Here is a 21,148-nt window from a genome sequence, read left to right as displayed (position 1 = left end):
AGGGGACCTCCACCACAGGGCACTCCAGGACTGAATCTTCATAAATTCACTATTTTCAAGAACAGAAGACACAACTGACTTTCTTAACACAGAGAAATTGATACAGAGAGGCAGACAAAATGAAGAAACAAATTTATCCCAAATGAAAGAAATGATAAGTCCACAGCCATAGATCTAAGCAAAACAGATATAAGTAACATGCCAGATAAAGAAATTAAAGCAATGATCATAAGGATACTCACTGGACTTGAGAAAAGAGTGGAAGACATGAGTGTGACACTTCACACAGAGATAAGGAATGACATAACAACAATAAAGGGCACAATAAATGAGATGAGAAACACACTTGATGGAATGAACAGCAGGATAGGAGAAGCAGAGGAACAAATTAGTAACCTAGAAGACAGAGTAATGGAAAGTAATCAAGCTGAACAAAGGAGAGAGAAAAGAATTATGCAAAATGAGAATAGACTTGGGGAATTCATTGACTCCATTAAATGTACTAACATTTGTATTATAGGAGTCTTAGAAGAAGAAGAAAGAGAAAGGTGGTCAGAAAATTTATTTGAATAATAGCTGAAAACTTCCCTAATCTGCAGAAAAAGATATTCCGATTGAGGAGGCATAGAGAACCTCCAACAAAATCAAGAAAACCACACCAATACTAAGACATATTGTAATTAAATTTATAAAATATAGTGATAAAAAATCTAAAAGTAGCAAGACCAAAGAAGTCATTAACTTACAAGGGAAAACCCATAATTTTTCAATAAAAATTTAGAAAGCCAAAAGGGAGTGACATGATATATTCAAAGTGCTGACTGGGAAAAATCAGTAGACAAGAATACTCTATCCGGCAAGGTTTTCATTCAGAATACAAGGAGAAATAGAGTTTTACAGACACACAAAACTAAAGGAGTTTGTGACCACTAAACCAACTCTGCAAGAAATATTAAAAGGCATATTATGAGTAAAAAGAAGATGCCAAAAGTGACAGTATAGAGGTAGGAAACACAAAAGCAGTAAAAATGAATTTTTCTGTAAAAAATAAGTCAAGGAACTCACAAAAAAATGATATGCAATATAATAACATATACATAAAATGTGAGGAGGGAGAAAATGGTTCAAACATAAATGACCATCAACTTAATATAGACTGCTATATGCAGAAGAGGTTATATACAAACCTAATGGTAACCATATATGAAAAACCACTAATAAATATACAAAGAATAAAGAGAAAGAAATCCAAATACAGCACTAAAGAAAATCAGCAAAACGTGAAAGAGACAAAGACAGGAAAGGATCAGAAAACATCTTCAGAAACAACCAGAAGATGTAATAAAATGGCAATAAATACATATCTATCAATAATTACTTTGAATGTAAATGGACTAAATGTTCCAATCAAAAGACATAGGGTGGTAGGGAGGTGGGTGGGAGAGTGGGCTAAATGGGTGATGGGTGTTAAGGAGAGCAGTTGTTGTGATGAGCACTGGATGTTATATATAAGTCATGAATCACTAAATTCTACGCCTGAAACCAATTTTACCATATATTTTAACTAGTATTTAAATAAAAACTTGAAAAGAAAAAGACGTAGGTTAGCAGAGTGGATAAAAAACAAAACCCATCTATATGCTGCCTACAAGAGACCCATTTCAAAATTTTTTTACATTTATTCATTTTTGAGAGACAGAGACAGAGCACAAGTGGGGGAGGGGTAGAGAGAGGGAGACACAGAATCTGAAGCAGGCTCCAGGCTCTGAGCTATCAGCACAGAGCCCGACGTGGGGCTCGAACCCACAGACTGGGGGACCATGACCTGAGCCGAAGTTGGATGCTTAACCGACTGAGCCACCCAGGCAACCCTCAAAGAAACCCATTTTAGACCTAAAGACACCCACACATAGAAAGTGAGAGAGGGTGGAGAAACATCTATCATGCAAATAGATGTCAAAACAAAGCCAGGGTAACAATACTTCTACCGGACAAAACAGACTTTAAAAGAAAGACTGTAACAAGGGAAAAAGGAAGACGCTATATAATAATAAAGGGGACAATCCAACAAAAAGATATAACAATTGTAAATATTTGTGCAACCAAGACAGGAGCACCTAAATACATAAAGGAACTAATTCGGAATAATACAATGATAGTATGGGGCTTTAACACCCCAATTATGCCAGTGGAGAAATGATCTAAACAGAACATCACCAAGGAAACAATGATTTTGAATCACACTAGAACAGATGAAATTAAAAGATCCATTCAAAACATTCCATACTAAAATAGCAGAATACACTTTCTTTTCAAGTATGCAAGGAACATTCTCCATAATAGATCACATATTAGGCCACAATACAAATCTCAAAAAATTCAAGATCAAAGTCATACCTTGCATACTTTCTGACCACAATGCTATGAAAGTAGAAGTCAACCACAAGAAAACATCTGGAAAGACCACAAATACATGGAGGTTAAATAACATGCTACTAAACAATGAATAGGTCAGCCAGGAGATAAAAGAAGAATTTAAAAAGTACATGGAAACAAGTGAAAATGAAAGCACGATAATCCAAAAGGTCTGGGATGCAGCAAAAGTGGTACTTAAGAGGGAAGTTTATAGCAATACAGGCCTACATCAAGAAACAAGAAAAATCTCAGATAAACAACCAAACCTTACACCTAAAGGATCTAGAAAAACAAGAACAAACAAAACCTAAAACTAGCAGAAAGAAAGAAATAATAAAGATTAGAGCAGTAGTAAATGATATAGAAACCAGAAAAATAATACTAGAGCAGGTCAGTGAAGCCAGGAGCTGGTTCTTTGAAAAGATCAATAAAATTGATAAACCTCTAGCCAGACTTACCCAGAAAAAAGAGAAAGGTCTTAAATAAATAAAATTACAAATGAGAGAGGAGAAATAACAACCAAAAACACAGAAATATGAACAATTATGAGAGAATATTATGAAAAACTATATGCCAACAAATTGGACAACTAGAAGAAATGGATAAATTCTCAGAAACATATAAACTACCAAAACAAAAACAGGAAGAAATAGAAAATTTGAATAGATCGATAACCAGCAAGAAAATTGAGTCAGTAATCAAAAATTCCCCCAACAAACAAAAGTCCAAGACCATATGGGTTCACAGGCAAATTCTACCAAACATTTAAAGAATAGTTAGGAGCACCTGGGTGGCTCAGTCCATTAAGTGTCTGACTCTTGATTTCAGCTCAGGTCATGATCTCACAGTTGTGAGATCAAGCCCCACATTGGGCTCTATGCTGGGATTCTCCCTCTTCCTCTCCCTTTGCCCCTGCCCCACTCATGTGCTCACTCTCAAAAAGAAAGAAAGAAAGAAAGAAAGAAAGAAAGAAAGAAAGAGACTAGTTAATGCCCATACTTCTTGAACTATTCCAGAAAATAGAAAAGGAAACCTTCAAATTCATTCTGTGAGCCCAGTATTACCCTGATACCAAAACCAGTTAAAGACACCACTAGAAAAGAGAACTACAGGCCAATATCTCTTATGAATATAGACATAAAAATCCTCAACAAATACTAGCATACCAAATCCAACAACACATTCAAAGAAATCATTCACCATGATCAATGGGATTTATATCTGTGTTGCAAGGAGTGGTTTAATATTCACAAATCAATCAATGTGATACATCATTAAAAGGATAACCATATGATCATTTCAATAGATGCAGAGAAAGCATTTGACAGGGTACAGGATCCATTTATGATAAAAACCCTCAACAAAATAGAGTTAGAGAAAACATACCCGAACATGATAAAGGCCATCTATGAAAAACCTACAGTTAACATCATCCTTAATGGGGAAGAACTAAGAGCTTTTCCTCTAAGGTCAGCAACAAGACAAAGGATGTCCACTCTTACCACTTTTATTCAACATAGTACTGGATGGTCTAGCCACAGCAATCAGACAACAAAAAGAAATAAAAAGAATCCACATCAGTAAGGAAGATGTAAAACTCTCACTGTTTGCAGAGGACGTGATACTATATATAGAAAACCCTAAAGGCTCCACCAAAAACTGCTAGAACTGATAAAGAAATTCAGTAAAATCACAGGAATCAAAATCAATGTACAGAAATCTGTTGCATTTCTATACACCAATAATGAAGCAGCAAAAAGAGAAATTAATAATCTTATTTACAATTGTACCCAAAATAATAAGATTTGGTTAGGAATAAGCCTAACCAAAGAGGTGAAAGACCTGTACTGTGAAAACTATAAAATACTGATGAAAGAAATTGAAAATGTCATACAGAAATGGAAAGACATTCCATGCTCCTGGATTAAGGAACAAATATTGTTAAAATGTCTTTACTACCTAAAGCAATCTACACATTTAATGCAATCCCTATCAAAATACCAACAGCATTTTTCACATAGCTAGAATAAACAATCCTAAAATCTGTATGGAACCACCAAAGACCCTGAATAGCCAAAGCAACCTTCAATAAGAAAAGCAAAGCTGGAGGCATCACAATTCCAAACTTCAAGTTATATTACAAAGCTGTAGTAAATCAAAAAGCATAGTACTGACACAAAAATAGACACACAGATCAATGGAATAAAACACAAAATTCAGAAATAAACCCACAATTATATGGTCAATTAATCTTCACCAAAGCAGAAACAATATACAGTGGAAAAAGTCTCTTCAACAAATGCTATTGGGAAAATTGGGCAGCACCATTCAAAAGAATGAAACTGGACCACTTACTTATACACAAAAATAAGTTCGAAATAGATTAAAGACCTAAATGTGAGACCCAAAATCATAAAAATCTTAGAAGAGTACACATGCAGTAACTTCTTTCACACTAGTCATAGCAACTTTTTTCTAGATATGTCACCTGAGGCAAGGGAAACAAAAACAAAAACTATTAGGATTACATCTACATAAAAAGCTTCTGCACAGCAAAGGAAACAATCAAGAAAACTAAAAGGCAACCTCCAGAATGGGAGAAGATATTTGCAAATGATATATTTCATAAAAGGGCTAGTATCTAAAATATATGAAGAACTTACAAAACTCAACACCCAAAAAACAAATAACCCAATTATTAAATGGGCAGAAGACATGAACAGACATGTCTCCAAAGAAGACATCCACATGGCCAATAGACACATGAAAAGATGCTCATCGGGGGAATGCAAATCAAAATTACAATGAGATGTTACTTCACACCTGTCAGAATGGCCAAAATCAACAACACAGGAAACAATAGGTATTGTCAAGAATGTGGAGAAAGATGAACCCTCTTGCACCATTGATGGGAATGCAAACTCATGCAGCCACTGTGGCAGGCAGTGTGGAGGAGGTTCCTCAGAAATTTAAGACTAGAACTCCTTTATGATCCAGCAATCTCATTAATGGACATTTACCCAAATGATACAGAAACACTAATTCAAAGGGATACATGTACCCTTTTGTTTATAGCAGCATTATTTATTATAGCCATTTTATGGAAGGAGCCCAAGTGTCCAACAATCGGTGAATGGATGAAGATGTGGTGTGTATGTTTGTGTGTGTGTGTGTGTGTGTGTGTTTAATATTGCATTGGATTATATATTGGAATATTATTCAGCCCTAAAAAGTAATGAAATATTGCCATTTGCAATGATACCAATGAAGCTAGAGAGTATAATGCTAAGCAAAATAAGTCAGAGAACGACAAATACCATATGGTTTCACTCATGTGGAATTTAAAGAACAAAACAAACAAGGGAAAAAATTGAAAGAGAGACATAGTCCAAGCAAGAAACAGACTTTTCACTACAGGGAATAAATAAAATCATGGTTACCAGAGGGGAGGAAGTTGGGGAGATGGGGATGGAAATTAAAGAGTGCACTTGTGATGAGCACAGGGTGATGTATGGAAGTGTTGAATCATTGTATTTTACACCTGAAACTAAAATAACACTGTATGTTAAGTAACCGGAATTAAAATAGACAGAAGGATTCTTGTAACATCAGGAAGGAAATACAATGGAAAGAACAAAAATGTAGATAAATACAGTCATCTTTGCTTTTCTTGAGTTTTCACAGTGAAAGCAAAACTATCACTGCTTAATGTGGTTCTCAATGTCTGTAGAGAAAATATTTAAGACAATTGTAAGTGGGGAAGGTTAAAAGGGACATAACAGGTCAGGTTTTTATACTTCACTTGAACCAGTAAAATGTCAACACCAGTAGACTTTGGTGAGTTAGGTGTAAATAATGCAGTGCCTAGAAAATGCACTGGAAAAGCTGTACACAGAGAAACACTCAAAAACACTATAGATAAATCAACATGAAATTCTAAAATAAGAACATGTAACCTATAGAAAAGGGAGAAAAAGAAAGCAGAGATAGGAAAATGGAGAGAACAAACAAAACAAATGATAGACTTAAGCTCTAACATATCAATAATTACATTAAATTTAAGTGTTCTAATTACACAAATTAAAATACAGACATCGACAGATTGGATAAAAATCATTACCCAATTATATGTTGTCTACAAAAAAATTCACTTCAAATATAAACGATAGAGGTATGTTGAAAGTAGAAGGATGGAAAATTATATATCATGAAAACATTAATGAAAAGAAATCAGGAATGGCTGTATTAATACCACATAAAATGGACTTCAGAGCAAAGCAAATTGCCAGGGAAAGAGAGGGACATGATATACTGGTAAGAGGGTCAATATACCAAGAAGACTAGCAATCCTAAATGTGTATCACCAAACAGAGCCACAAAATATGTGATGCAACAACTGAGAAAACTTAAATGAAAAAAAGGCAAATCCCCAATTATAATTAGAGACTTCAACTCCCCTTTCAATAATGAATAGAACAACTAGACAGAAAATCATCAGTAATATAGAACTCAACAACCATCAATTGATTCTTAATATAACATGCAGCAAGAGCAAAATGCATGTTCTTTTCCATGCCCACAGAACATATACCAAGATGGATCATATCCTGGGCCATAAAACAAACCTGAATAAATTTAAGAGAATTAAAACTATACAGGGTATATTCTCAGACCACTATGAAATCAAATTAGAAATCAACAACAGAAAGATAACAGGAAAATCTAGAAATACTTGGAAGATAACAAAGCACTTTTATCCAAACCTTGGGTCAAATAGCAAAACTTTTTTTAAAATCTTTCTTTAGTGTTTTATTTATTCTTGAGAGAGAGAGAGAGAGAGAGCGAGCGCACAAGCAGGGGAGGGGCAGAGAGAGAGGGAGACACAGAATCCGAAGCAGGCTCCAGGCTCCAAGGAAAGTCCAATGCAGGGCTCGAACTCACAAACCGTGAGGCCATGACCTGAGCTGAAGTCGGACGCTTAACCAACTGAGCCACCCAGGTGCTCCCAAATAGCCAGTCTTAAGGGAAAGAAGGAAATACATGGAACTAAATGAAAATAAAAATACAGCATATTAAAATCTGTGGTATGGAGCTAAATTTCTGAAAAGGAAATTTATAGTCCTAAATGCTCAAATTAGAAAAAGGGATAAATTTCTAATCTGTCCTCTGAATTTTCACCTCAAGAAACAAGAAGAGGAGAAAGCTAAACCTACAGCAAACTAAAATGAAGAAATAATAAAGAGCAAAGGTCAGTGGAATTGGAAACAGAAAAATAACAGAAAAATCAGTGAAACAAAAACTTGATTCTTTGAAAAAAACAATGAAATTGATGAAATTCTAGCAAGACCACAATAAGGAAAATAGAGAATATACAAATTACTAATATCAAGAATGAGGCAGGAGATAACACCACAGTGCCTACAGACATCAAAAGGATTATATGGGAATACTGTAAACAACTCTACACATAAATTTGACAACTTAAACAAAATGGATCAATTCTCAAAATTACAAACTACCAAAACACACCTGATATGAAATAGATAATTTGAATAGCCCTGTAAATATTAATAAAATTTAATTTAAAGTTTCCCAAAAAAGAAATCTGACTGAATTAGTTTCACTAGAGAATTCTACCATATTTTTAACAAATACTTAATTGTCAAATCACTATGTTGTATACTTGAAACTAATAGAACATTGTATGTCAATTATATTTCAATAATAAAATTTTATATTATTTTTTAATTTTTATTTATTTTTGAGAGAGAGATACAGACAGAGCATGAGCATGGGAAGGGCAGAGAGAGGGAAACACAGAATCTGAAGCAAGCTCCAGGCTGTGAGCTGTCAGTGCAGAGCCCAACGACAGGCTTGAACTCCTGAACTGTGAGATCATGACCTGAGCCGAAATCAGACTCTCAACCTATTGAGCCACCCAGGCACCCCTAATTTTGTTAATGTAATCTCTACAGCCAACATGGGGCTTGAACTCATGACCCCAAGATCGAGAGTTGGATGCTGTACCAACTGAGCCATCCAGGCACCCCTCGATAATTAATTTTTTTAAAAAAGAGTAGATAGAGACTGTCTCATAAATCTTTTTATTTCCAGCAGTGCTTTGCACAATCAGGCACTTATTGTGGACAATAAATATTTAAATTAAATTAAAAAGAATTACCATCAATTCTATACCATCTTTTTCAGAAAATAGGAGAGAACACTTCCCAAATCATTCTACAAAGCCAGTATTACCATGATAGTACAATCAGATAAAGACAGTACATAAAAATAATACTTCACACCAATATCCTTTGTCAATATAGATGTAAAAGTTCTTAACAAGGTATTAGTCAATAGAATTCAGCAATATATAAAAAGAATTACACACCATAGTAATTTGGTAGGGTTTGTTCTATTTTGCAAAACTAGTTCAATATTTGAAAAATCAGTCTATGTAATCCACCATACAAACAGGATAAAGAAGAAAAATAATATGGTCATCTCAATGGATGCAGAAAAATATTTAACAAAATTCAACAACCATTCATGAAAAAAAAACTCCCCAAAAAACTAGGAGTAGAGGTGAATGCCTATAACTTGATAAAAAAACATCTACAAAAACCCTTCAGCCAACATTACACTTAATGGTGAAAGACTAAATGTTTTTCTCCTAAAATTAGGAGCAAGTCTAGTTATGCCCTACTGCAGCTCTTCAGCATAGTACTGGAAGTTCTAGCCAGCACAAGAAGGCAAGAAAACGAAATAGAAGGCATACAGATCAGAAAGGAAAAAATAAAACTGTCCCTAATTGTAGATGACATAGCTTATGTAGAAAATCCCAATTGACAACAAAACTGCTAGAACTAATGAGTGAATTCATCAAGGTTGTAGGATATACAATAAACATACTAAAATGAATTCTATTTCTATACACTAACAATGAATATGGGGCACTGAAATAAATACAATACCATTTATAACTCCTCCAACAAATGGAGTACTTAGGTATAAATTTAACAAAAGATGTTCAAGATCTGTATGCTGAAAATTATAAAATGCTGATGAACGAAATTGGTGAAGACCTACATAAATGGAGAGACATAGATCTCCTTGAATTGGAAGATTCAACATAGTAAAATGTCAATTCTCTCCAAATTGATATACAGGTTTAACACAATTCCTATCCAAATCTCAGCAGGATTCTCTGTAGATATATAGAAGATTATTTTTTTAAGTTTATTTATTTTGAGAGAGGGACAGTGCAAGCAGGGGAGAGGCAGACAGAGGGAGAGAGAGAGAATCCCAAGCAGGCTCAGCACTGTCCACACAGAGCCCAGTGTGGGGCTCAAACCCACAAACTGTGAGATCATGACCTGAGCCGACATCAAGAGTTGGATGCTTAACATTTATATGGAAAGACTTAGGAATTAGAATATCTAAAACATTTTTTGAAAAGAAATAAGTTGGGAGGAATCACTCTACCTTGATTACAAAACTTACCATGTAGCTACAATAATTAAGACTGTGTGGTGTTGGTAGTGGTATAGACACATAGATTAGTGGAACAGAATAGGGAACCCAGAAATAGCCCCATACAAGTACAGCCAACTGATTTTTGACAAAGCTGCAGAAGTACTTCATTAGAGGAAGGATAGTCTTTTTAACAAATGGTACTAGATCAATTGGACATCAGTAGGTGAACAAATACCACATATCTAGACTACTATCTAAAATATACAAAGAACTCTCAAAACTGAGCATTATGAAAACTGCCCAATTGAGCATTATGAAAATTGTCCAATTAGAAGATCAGCAAAAGAATGCTGACATTTCACTGAAGAAGATATACATGGCAAATAAAGACATGAAAGGATGTTCAACATCATTAGCCATTAAAGAATTACAAATTAAGGGGGTGCCTGGGTGGCTCCGTGGTTTAAGCATCTGACTTTGGCTCAGGTTATGATCTCACGGCTTGTGGGTTCAAGTCCCACGTTGGGATCTATGCTGCTGACAGCTCAGAGCCTGGAGCCTGCTTTGGATTCTGCATCTCCCTCTCTCTCTTTCTGTCTGCCCTTCCCCCACTCACGTTCTGTCTCTGTCTCTCTCTCTCTCAAAAATAAATAAACACTAATAAAATTTTTTTAAAAAGAATTGCAAATTAAAGCCACAATTATATATAACTACATACTTATCACAATGGCTAAAATTAATAATTTTATTCATTTGGATTGGATGTGGAGAAACTGGATCACCGATAAACTGTTGGTAGGAATATAAGATGGTACCACGACTCTAGAAAGTAATTTGGCCATTTCCTTTCAAAACTTAAAATAGACTTACAATGCAACCTAGCACTTATACTTTTGGGCATTTATCTCAGAGAAAGGAAGATTTATTTTCATGCAGGAACTTACACACAAATATTCATAGCAGCTTCATTCATAATAGCCACAAACTGGAAGAACCCAGATGTCCTTCAAAAGGTAAATGGTGAAACTGTGGTACATCCATACCATGAAATACTACTTGGTAAAAAAACAAAAAACAAAAAACGTACTGATACATGCAACAACATGGATGGATCCCAAAAGCATTATGCCAAGTGCAAATGCCAATCTCAAAAGGTTGCATACTATAGGAGTCCATTTATTTAACATTCTCAAATTGACAAAATTGTAGGGATGGAGAACAGATTAGTAGTTGCCAGGGATTAGAGATGGTGCTGGAGGGTGTTGGGTGTGACCATAAAAGGGGTAGCATAAGGGAGATCTTTGTGGTAATTGAATAGTTCTGTATCTTAACCTTCTGAGCCACTCAGGCACCCTGAATACTTCTGCATCTTGATTGCAGTGGTGGTTGCACAAAACTACATGTGACCTAGAACTATCCACACAATTATACCAGTGTCAGCTTCTTAGCTTTGATATTATAATTGTTTTAGATACAATCTTTGGGGGAAGCTGGGTAAAGGGTACATAGGACCTCTCTCTACTATCTTTGCAACTCCCTGTGAATCTATATTTCAAATTAAAAAGTTTTTTAAGAAGAGCACTCTCATGGTGGTGGAGCATGCGTATGAGGTAGACTAGACAGAATGAAGGCAGGGACAAGTCTCCAGAATTGTTGTCAGGTGAAAGATGATGAGATCTGAACCTCTGTACTATTTGTTGTGATAAAGACAAGGGGACAGATAAAAAAGGATGATAAGGTAATAGAATCAGCAGGACCTTGGCAATAACCAGATGTGAAGCAGGTAAAGGATAGTGTGGACTCTGGGATGACTTCCAGGTTTCTAGCTTGGGTAATTGAGGAAATGCTGGATGTCTTCAGTAAAACAGGCCATAGCTTAAGAGCCTGAAGTATACTAGAAGTAGACAGAAGCTATGTTTTCCTTGTCTGTTAAACCTTCAAAAATCTAAAAGATGTTTTTTTGAGAATTTTTTGAAATTCTTTAAAGTCCTTTAGAGTATCCCACAATCTGTTATGAAGCCAGATATTTATGTAATTCCTCCTTGGACTTCTTTCCTTGCCTAGCCTAGTACATTTACTTAAATGGGTTTCAACATAATTAACTGTGTGACTTTGAGCCTTTATTTTTTCAATGAAAAAAGAGCACTGTGTTTTATGATAATGTAGTTACAATACTTCTCTCTCGGGATTAGAGTTCTGAGTTTTGAGAAGTAAATGACATTTACATTCATATGTAAAGTACCTAACACATATCAAACATCTATTAAGTGCTGTTCCTACTGCTAACAATAAAAATTCTAATGACAAAAAATAAAAAGATGTTGAAATGGGACAGATCCTGTCACTTGCGGCCAGAAATTTTACAGAAATGCTCAGGAATTTTCTAGAGCCTGTTTTTCCTCAATTTCTGTTTTCCAGTTCCTTCAGTGATCCTCAAAGAGTGGTCTGCCTATAAAGGGAAGTCACCTCAAACCCCCGAGCTGGTGTCTGCACTGACATTTCGGGAATGGACTTGCCCAAATCTCAAGAAGCTCTGGCTCGGCAAAGCAGTGGAGGACAAGAACAGAAGGATGCGGGCCTTCCTGGCCTGTATGAAGTCAGATACCCCCAGTATGCTCAATCCAGCTAATGTCCCAACCCATCTGCTGCTCATGTGCTGCGTACTCCGGTAAGCCATGGGACAGGGAAGTGACCGGTTCAGTTCTCTTTTACTTTTGTCACATTTCCCTTAAGCATGTGTTTTTATGGTGTTTGGGGATGGGGAGGTTATCGTTTGAAGTTCAGCTTAGAATTCAGAAACGCTGAAATTGATTGCCATGATAGTTTCTTCAGTTCATGATCCTCTGTCATCATCAGTTCATTCATGACCTGCATGAACTTTTATATTTGGTTTTATATTTGGCTTTTGTCTCCTTCAGTCTTTATTCATGATCTTATTCACTTCTCTTCTCTTCCCACAGTTACCCACTCTTGGGTATTTGGTGTGTGTCCTTTCATGCCATTTGCCATGTATTTATTTAGACATATGTGTATCCATAGTCTATAGTGTTGTTTGTATATGTAGATTTTTTCCTTTTGTTAAAAGTTTATTTTTTATTTTTATTTATTTTGAGAGAGAGAGAGAGAGAGCAAGCAGGGGAGGGGCAGAGAGAGAGGGAGACAGAATCCCAGGGAGGTTCCATGTTGTCAGTGCAAAGCCCAATGCGGTGCTCGAACTCACAAACCAGGAGATCATAACCTGAGCTGAAATCAAAAGTTGGGCACTTAACCGACTGAGCCACCCAGGTGCCCCGATTTTTTTTCCTTTTTTTTCAACATGAAAGATATTGTGCTGTACATATCATTCTATTTCTTTTTTTTTCTACTCAGTGTTATTTTTGATATCCATCCATACTCCTACATGGTTCATTCCTCATAACTGCTGGATTACGTTCCTTCATATAGTAATGTCACAGTATTTTATTTATTGATTTCCAGTTCTTGGGTATTATAAACAGTGCTACAGGAAATCTCTTCATAGAAGTCTTTGTTTCTTTATGTTCCTGTACCAGTTTATCTGAAGTATATACTCAGGAGTAGAATTCCTGGATCCTATAAAATATGCATATAGGTTTTTCACCCAATATTGCCATGTTGCTCTAGATCGTATTCATACTAATCTAGTCCTGTGAACAACACATAAGGGCTTCTATTCTTCATAGTACTGCCAGTACTGATATCATATAACTTCTTAACTTTCGCTAGTCCAGTGGGCTTCAAGTAGTATCTTTGATTTTAATTTGCATTTATTTGACTACAGATGAGGTGAGCTTCTATTTCATACAGATTACTTGTTTTCTCATTCTCTGAAGTGCCTATTTATTTACCTTGCAAATTTTCTTTTAGGTTACTTGTCTTTTTCTTGCCAATTACAGAAGTTTCTTGTCAAATGTGTGTGTGTATACATATACATATATAGCAAATATCATTTCTATATCTGTGTGTATATCAAATATATTTTCCAGTCACAGTTTTTCAAAACTACATACAATGTCTTTGTTGAACAAAAGTATTTCCTTTTCACCAATATTTTTATTGCTATAACTTCACACACACAGAACAGTTGGAAGAATAGTATGATGAACACTCATAAGCCCACCAGTCAGATTCTATAATTAATATTTTACTAAACTTGCTTTATCCTATATAACCGGCCATCTGTCCTTCTCTAGCCATCCATTTATCCAGCGTTTTCAGTGCATTTTCAAGTAAATTGCAGATATCATGTACTTCATCCCTCACCAAGAAATATTTAATTTTGGTTTTGTCAGACACTTTTCAAATTGTACCCTTGTGGTGTATGCTTTTGGGATCTTATTTAATAAATTCTTCCCTACCCCTGGGTCATAAAGATAGTTTTCTACATTTTTTAATGTTTGTTTATTTTTGAAAGAGACACAGAGTGTGAGTGGGGGAGGGTCAGAGAGAGGGAGACACAGAATCTGAAGGCAGGCTCCAGGCTCTGAGCTGTCAGCACAGAGCCCAATGCAAAACTCGAACTCACGAACAGTGAGATCAGACCTGAGCTGAAGTCAGATGGTTAACCAACTGAGCCACCCAAGCACCCCAATACTTTTCTACATTTTTAATAGTTTTATAACGTTGCCTTCCATGTCAGGTCTTTAATTATAGTATGTATCTATTCTATATATGCTGTAGGCAAGGATCTGATTTTATTTTCTTTACATAATAAGCTAGTTTTCCCAACTCCATTTATTAAATGATCTTTTCTTTCCCCACTGATGTATATTACCACCTTTCTTGTGTACCATGTTTCTATATATGCATTAGTCCATTCCTGAACTCATTTTTTTCCATTGTCTATTTGAACTCTGGCCAGGATCACATTGTTTCAATTATGATAGGTTTTTAATTTGCCTTAATATCAGATAGGACAAATCTCTACTCTGTGCTTTCTTGTTTCAGACATGTACTAATTATTTCTGGATCACGTGATCTTTATTCTAATACATGTAATTTAGAATTAGTCCAGTTTCCACACTATCTGGTTGGGTTTTTTGGTGTATATTTTTGTCAATAAATTCAATTTATAGATTAATTTGGGGACAGTTGACATCTTTATCATGTTAAGGGTTCCCATCCAAAGATCATAGTTTACCCATCCCTTTATTTAGGTCTCTTCCTTTATGTCTTAGTAGAGTTAATTTGTTTCCATAGAGGTCTTCTGTGTTTTAAAGTTCTGTACTTGATATATATTGTTGTGATTATGGATGACAATTCTGTTTTCTGTTACACTTTCTGATTGTTTATTTGCTGATATATAGGAAGTAAATTTATGTACAGAGAAGTCAGTCTCTACAAGACATCAGAGGATTATAGAGCATTGAGCTTTGAAATTGGACAGACTTTAGTTTGAATTCTGGCTCTGCAGCTTTTCAGTTTGGATAAGTCACTTTAACCTTTAGAACATCCATTCCCTCAACATAAATGCGTATAATAATCCTTATTTCTCAAAGCTGTTTGAGGATTGAGGTAATAAATGTGGAGGCCCTATCACATAATAGATGCTTCATATTTGTTAATTTTCTAACTGCCTTGAGATTAAAATTGGTGATGTAAGTCTTACCAATAGGAATAATGACAGGATTCATTCCTCCTAACTTCTAAAATGTTCTTGGGCCACAGCCCTGCATTGTCCATATTAACTCTGGAATTACATGTTTTGTTTACTTTTATTCTCAGAAGTATAGTACTAGCTCATTTTTCCATTTATTTGATTCTCTAGGTTTTTTTTGGAACACCTCCAGGGACATGAAAATAACAATGGCTTATGAATAGCTATAATAGCTATCACAAGACAAGGCTGTAATGGTCTAAAAGGTTCCATATGCTTTCCCTGAAGAGAACCCCCTAGCTTCCTGCTCAACCTATTTATTCTTAATATATACACATTTCTGACAATTTGGCTATCTGATTTCCTAGTGTACGGCAGATCAGAAGTGGCAAATTATAAGGGAGGTGAGACAAGGAGTAGGACCTATTCTTAGAACCAGCCTCAATGACAGTAATGAAAAGTAATAGCTTAAAAGCTGCCTAAAAGCAGGGGAAAAGATATAAAGATTACTTTTAAAAAGACCTAAGAACCCATTTAGTGTAGGGGGAAACTGCCCTGTATAAATCAGTAACCCATATAAGATCATTAGTAAAGCACAAGGCAATAATCAGTGTTCATAAAATCATCAAGAACAGGTTCTATAATATTACATGTTATGTACCTGGCAGTGTGCTAAGTCAGCCCTTTCTGTTCAGTGCTACTAATCTTCATAATAGTGCTAAAAACTAAATATTATTTACCTCCATTTATTGTTGAGGGAACAAAGGCTCAAAGAGAAGTGACTTGTGCAAAGGTTACATAGCTAGTAATGGGTAGTGCAAGAGTTGGAACCCAAGTCTCTCCAACTCCCGATTCCTATGCTCTTTAAAAGACAAAATGGCAGGAAAATAGTCTTAAAGATTAACATAAAATCTAAACTTCTCAGTTTAGCTGAGAAATAGAACAGAAGTAGAACCTGAAATTTGACAAGGTCATCCTTCTAGACTTTGTGTAAGGTTGAGGAATCTTTTCTGAGAAATAATTTAATTCTATTAGGAAGCAGTGGGTTTGTTATCAGCTCTAATAGGGCATTGGAGTTAACCAAGTGCCATCCTAATATGTAAAGAGTAAAGACAGATAAGAACTTGTTTTTTTTCGCTTGACAGAATAATTCCGAAGTTTATTCGGAAAAGCAAATGAATAAGAATAGCTTGGGATTGAAAAACAAGAGCAATCTTGGCTCAAACAAAGAAAAATGTTTTATAAACTTACACTAAAATGAATTGTTACTGGCATAAAAATTGACAGGTTATTGTTTTAGAGCAGATAATACTGATTAAGATCCTAGACACGTGATAACTTAACATGATAACTTAAAATATGGTAAAGGAAGCTTCACAAATCAATGAGGAATAGATGAAGTTTTAAATAATTGTTGAGAAAATTGTATTGGTATTTGGAGAGAAAACATCAAGTTAGGGCCTCGCCTCTACTAAATTCCAGATGGATTTATTATAGAGATAAATGTAAAGGAAAAAAGATAAAACATAGAATAAAAACTAAGCAATGATTTAACTGATCTTGAGACAAGAAAGGAATTTTTTTTAATGAAAAATAAATAAAGAAGCCTCAAGTCCAGGGCAGTATCAAAAACAATAGCAATATCAGGGAAGGCCAGCACCTCTGTTTCCAGTGACTGCCATACACCATGCTAAAAATTTGGGAGATGTGGGCAACAAGACAATCATAAAGGGCTTTGATAAACTGCTTTATATTCCTGGAGATCTGAGATGTACATGCATAGGGCTATATACACACTCAAAAGAAACTGGGAGAAAGTCCCAATTATATATGCCTCCTAGGCTGAACATGAGACTTGCACAAGGTAAAAATCAAAGCACAACTTATAACTGCCTAAAATTTTAATGCATGCCACAATCTACACTTAGATCCCCTTGGCAAAAATGGAAGCTTTATTGGCTCAAGATGTTTCTGCACAACCTTTGACTAATCGTTGGCTGATCATTAAGCTATGCTGATCCAAAAGAGATGCCTAGGAAATTAGTCTTAAAAATGAAATAAAGAGTTAAAAATAAAAACAAAAATCTAAGCAGGGATATCAAGCCACCCACTGAAGGAGGGACAGGCTCTCCAAAATTAGTCTAGACATGTCACTAAACAAACAAAGCACCAGCAACAACAATTCTTGGAGTGAGTTGCTACAATATATTATTGAAACCGTCCACTGTCCAAAAAAATTGTAAGATTTGCAAAGAAATAATGTGTGGCTAATACACAAGCAAAAAGCACTCAATAGAAATGGTCTTGAAGGGAATATGGCTGTAGGACATAGTAAGTAAGGACTTTTAATCACCTATAATAAATACATTCAAAGAACTAAAGAAAACCATATTTAAAGAATTAAAGGGTTCTACTCCTGAAACCAGTACTACACGGTATGTTAACTAACTTGAATTTGAATTTAAATAAATAAAAAATTTTGATAACAGTGACTATCAAATTGAGAATAGCAATAAAGAGATAGAAATTCAAAAAGAAACCAAATAGATATTCTGGAACTGAAAAATACAATAGTTGAAATGAAAAATTAACTTGAAGGAAAGGGCTGAATAGCAGTTTTGAACTGAGAGAAGAAAAAGATCAGTGAATTCGAAGGCAGATAAATAGAGATTACCCAATCTGAAGAACAGAATGTAAAAATGAAAAGAGACCTATAGGATATCAGACATAGCAACATATGCCTAATAGGTGACCCAAGAGAAAGGGGGATGGTTAAAAAAATATGTGAGGAAATAAGAATTGAAAACTTCCCAAATTTGATGAAAAACATAAACCTACACATTCAAGTTTAAAAACTCCAAATGTCAACTCAATGATCCACGCTTAGGGGCGCCAGGGTGGCTCCGTCGGTTAAGCGTCTGACTTCGGCTCAGGTCATGACCTTACGGTCGGTGAGTTCGAGCCCCGCGTCGGGCTCTGTGCTGACAGCTCAGAGCCTGGAGCCTGCTTCAGATTCTGTGTCTCCCTCTCTCTCTGACCCTACCCCGTTCATGCTCTGTCTCTGTCTCAAAAATAAATAAACATTAAAAAAAATTAAAAAAAAAAAAGATCCCCACTTAGACACTGTTAAAAGACAAACACAGTCTTGAAAGAAGCATGAGAAAAACAATGTATCACAAAGGAATCAGAAGAAGATTAACAATAATCAAAAGGTAGAAGTAACCCATTTACACTGATGGATGCATTGATAAAATGTCATATATACATAAAATGGAATATTATTCAGCCTTAAAAAAGAAGGAAATTCTGACACATGCTACAACATGGCTGAACCTTGAAGACATTATACTTAAGTGAACTAAACCAGTCAATAAAAACAAATATGGTGTGATTCAACTTATATGAGGTACTTAGAGTAGTCAGATTCAGAAATAGAAAGTAAAATGGTGATTTCCAGGGGTCTGCAGTTGGGGGAATAGAGCGTGTTTAGTGGATATGAGTTTCAAGTTGGGAAGAATAAAAAGTTATGCATATGGATGGTGGTAATGGTGTAAATGTCCTTAATGTGCTTAATGCCACTGCAAATGTACACTGAAAAATTATTAAAGTGGTAAATATTATGTGTATTTTATCTCAAGGAAAAATAAAAAAGGAACACAAATGGTGGGACTTCCAGAAGGACAGAGTAAGGAGGTAGACAAACCCTCTTTCCGGCAAAATTACAACTTGTGAAAACTATTTTTTTTAATCATTTAACCCTTAGGCATATATAGCCAAGAAGAAAAGGGCCCCTTCTCCCAGCTCTTCTTCTTGGGTTATGGTTTCACCTGGGAAAGATAATATTACCATTTCTCATCAACTCCAGCCCTATGTCCAGGTAGGCATGGTAAAGAGGATCACCCACCAACCCCCCACTCAGGGTAGCCATAAGAATCTAGGCATAAGAATGAGGAGCTCCACACCTACCCAAAGGGACTGTTTTTATTTGGAGCAGAGCATGGAAAATTCCATGCCTAACAGCATGTCAAGAACATAGGTATCTTGATGATGAGTAGTTAAGAGGAGGCTGGTAGTTCCATGATATGAGCAGAACACCAGGGCATCCAGAAGTTTTATAGAGAAAACAAGAGAAAGAAACCCTAAGAGGGTTTTTTCCCTCTTGGAGAAAGCCAAGAAGAACCCTCCTAGGATTACAGTAAACTCTGGAGATAGGAAAGGTGTGTGCATATCCTAGATGGCACCCACTCAGGAGGAACCAGAACAGGACATGGGACAGACTTCAGAGCATTCCCCAAACCACCCAGAGACCATCAATACAGGACAGATGCCTCACTGGCACAAGCAATAGAAATACCACCTCTGACCAAGCATCAGCTGAACAATAAGCTTCTCTGACCCAGAGGCAACTCCTAGGAAGCCAGATTTAAAACTAAAATAAAACACATCATTCCAGACTGGAAGATTGTGAATACCCAAAGCTATGCTTTCTCAGCAGTACCCTAAGAAGGAACCTCCAAACTAATTATCCCTCACTGAATGTGGGGCAAAAATGTATAAATTCCCTGAACTATGATAGCAGCCTTATTCCACACACATATATTCAACATAAAAGGTAAAAATCTAACTGGCTAAGAAGACTTAAGCATAACCTTTGACCAATTAGTGGCTTAAGCTGACCCAGGAGTAACATCTAGGTTGCCAAGCTAAAAGAAAAACAAGGGGAAAACTCTCAGTAGAGACATCAGAGGCTGCATCCTACATATTTCAGAAATAGAACTCACAAAATTAATGCAGTCAAGTCACTAAAAAATAAAAACAAGAGAACAACCAGGCAAACATCAAACCCTGGGCTGAAGGGTAGGGTCAGTATCTAGCATTGTTACAATTTATTATCTAAAATATCCAATTTCCAACAAAAATTTTATTAAAAAATTTTTTTTAAAAGTTCAAAGAACTAAGTGAAACCATACATAAAGAATGAAAACAATCACGCACCTGGTTAAGCGTCCGACTTTGGCTCAGGTAATGATCTTGCGGTTTGTGGGTTCAAGCCCCACATTGGGCTCTGTGCTGACAGCTCAGAGCCTGGAGCCTGCTTCCAATTCTGTCTCCCTCTCTCTCTCTGCGCCCCCCCCACCCCGTTCACGCTGTGTCTCTCAATAATAAATAAACGTTTAAAAAAAAGAATTAAAACAAGACATGATGACAGTGTCTCCTCAGATAGAGAATATCAATAAAGAGTAAGTATCAAAAAGAACCATATGGATATTCTGAAGTTGAAAAGTAAAATAAGCCAAAATGAAAAGTTTACTAAAGAGGATTAACAGTACACTTGAGTTGGCAGAAGAAAGAAGCAGCCAAGTTGAAAACAGATTAATACAGATTATGTGGTCTGAAGAACAGAGAGATAAAAGAATGAAGCAAACTGAACAGAGCCTCAGAGAAATGAGTGACACCATTAAGTGCACCAACATTCACATAATGGGAGTACTAGTAGGAGGGGGGAATAAAAATATTTGAAAAAAATGGCTGAAAATTCTCCAAATTTGACAAAAACATTATTTTATACATCTGAGATGAACCCAAAAAAGAACCACACTAGATCATAATCAAAATGGTGAAAATCAAAGACAACAAGAGCAT

The 21,148-nt window shown here is 35.7% G+C and overlaps 1 protein-coding gene across 1 annotated transcript in view; it reads left to right on the top strand.

Annotated features, from left to right (window-relative positions):
- Positions 1-21,148, top strand: part of FAM120C (family with sequence similarity 120C) — a 111,633-nt gene that overhangs the window by 56,410 nt on the left and 34,075 nt on the right. The window contains exon 10 of the mRNA XM_047093636.1: positions 12,310-12,559. Within this exon, the coding sequence (XP_046949592.1) occupies positions 12,310-12,559 (250 nt within the window). The remainder of the gene's footprint in view (positions 1-12,309; positions 12,560-21,148) is intronic.

The sequence above is a fragment of the Lynx rufus genome, unplaced genomic scaffold (genome assembly GCF_022079265.1).
Source record: "Lynx rufus isolate CCGP_SWC_20201006 ecotype Redwood Valley unplaced genomic scaffold, mLynRuf1.p SCAF_35, whole genome shotgun sequence".
NCBI lineage: Eukaryota > Metazoa > Chordata > Mammalia > Carnivora > Felidae > Lynx > Lynx rufus.
This window is presented reverse-complemented; position numbering and strand designations above follow the sequence as displayed.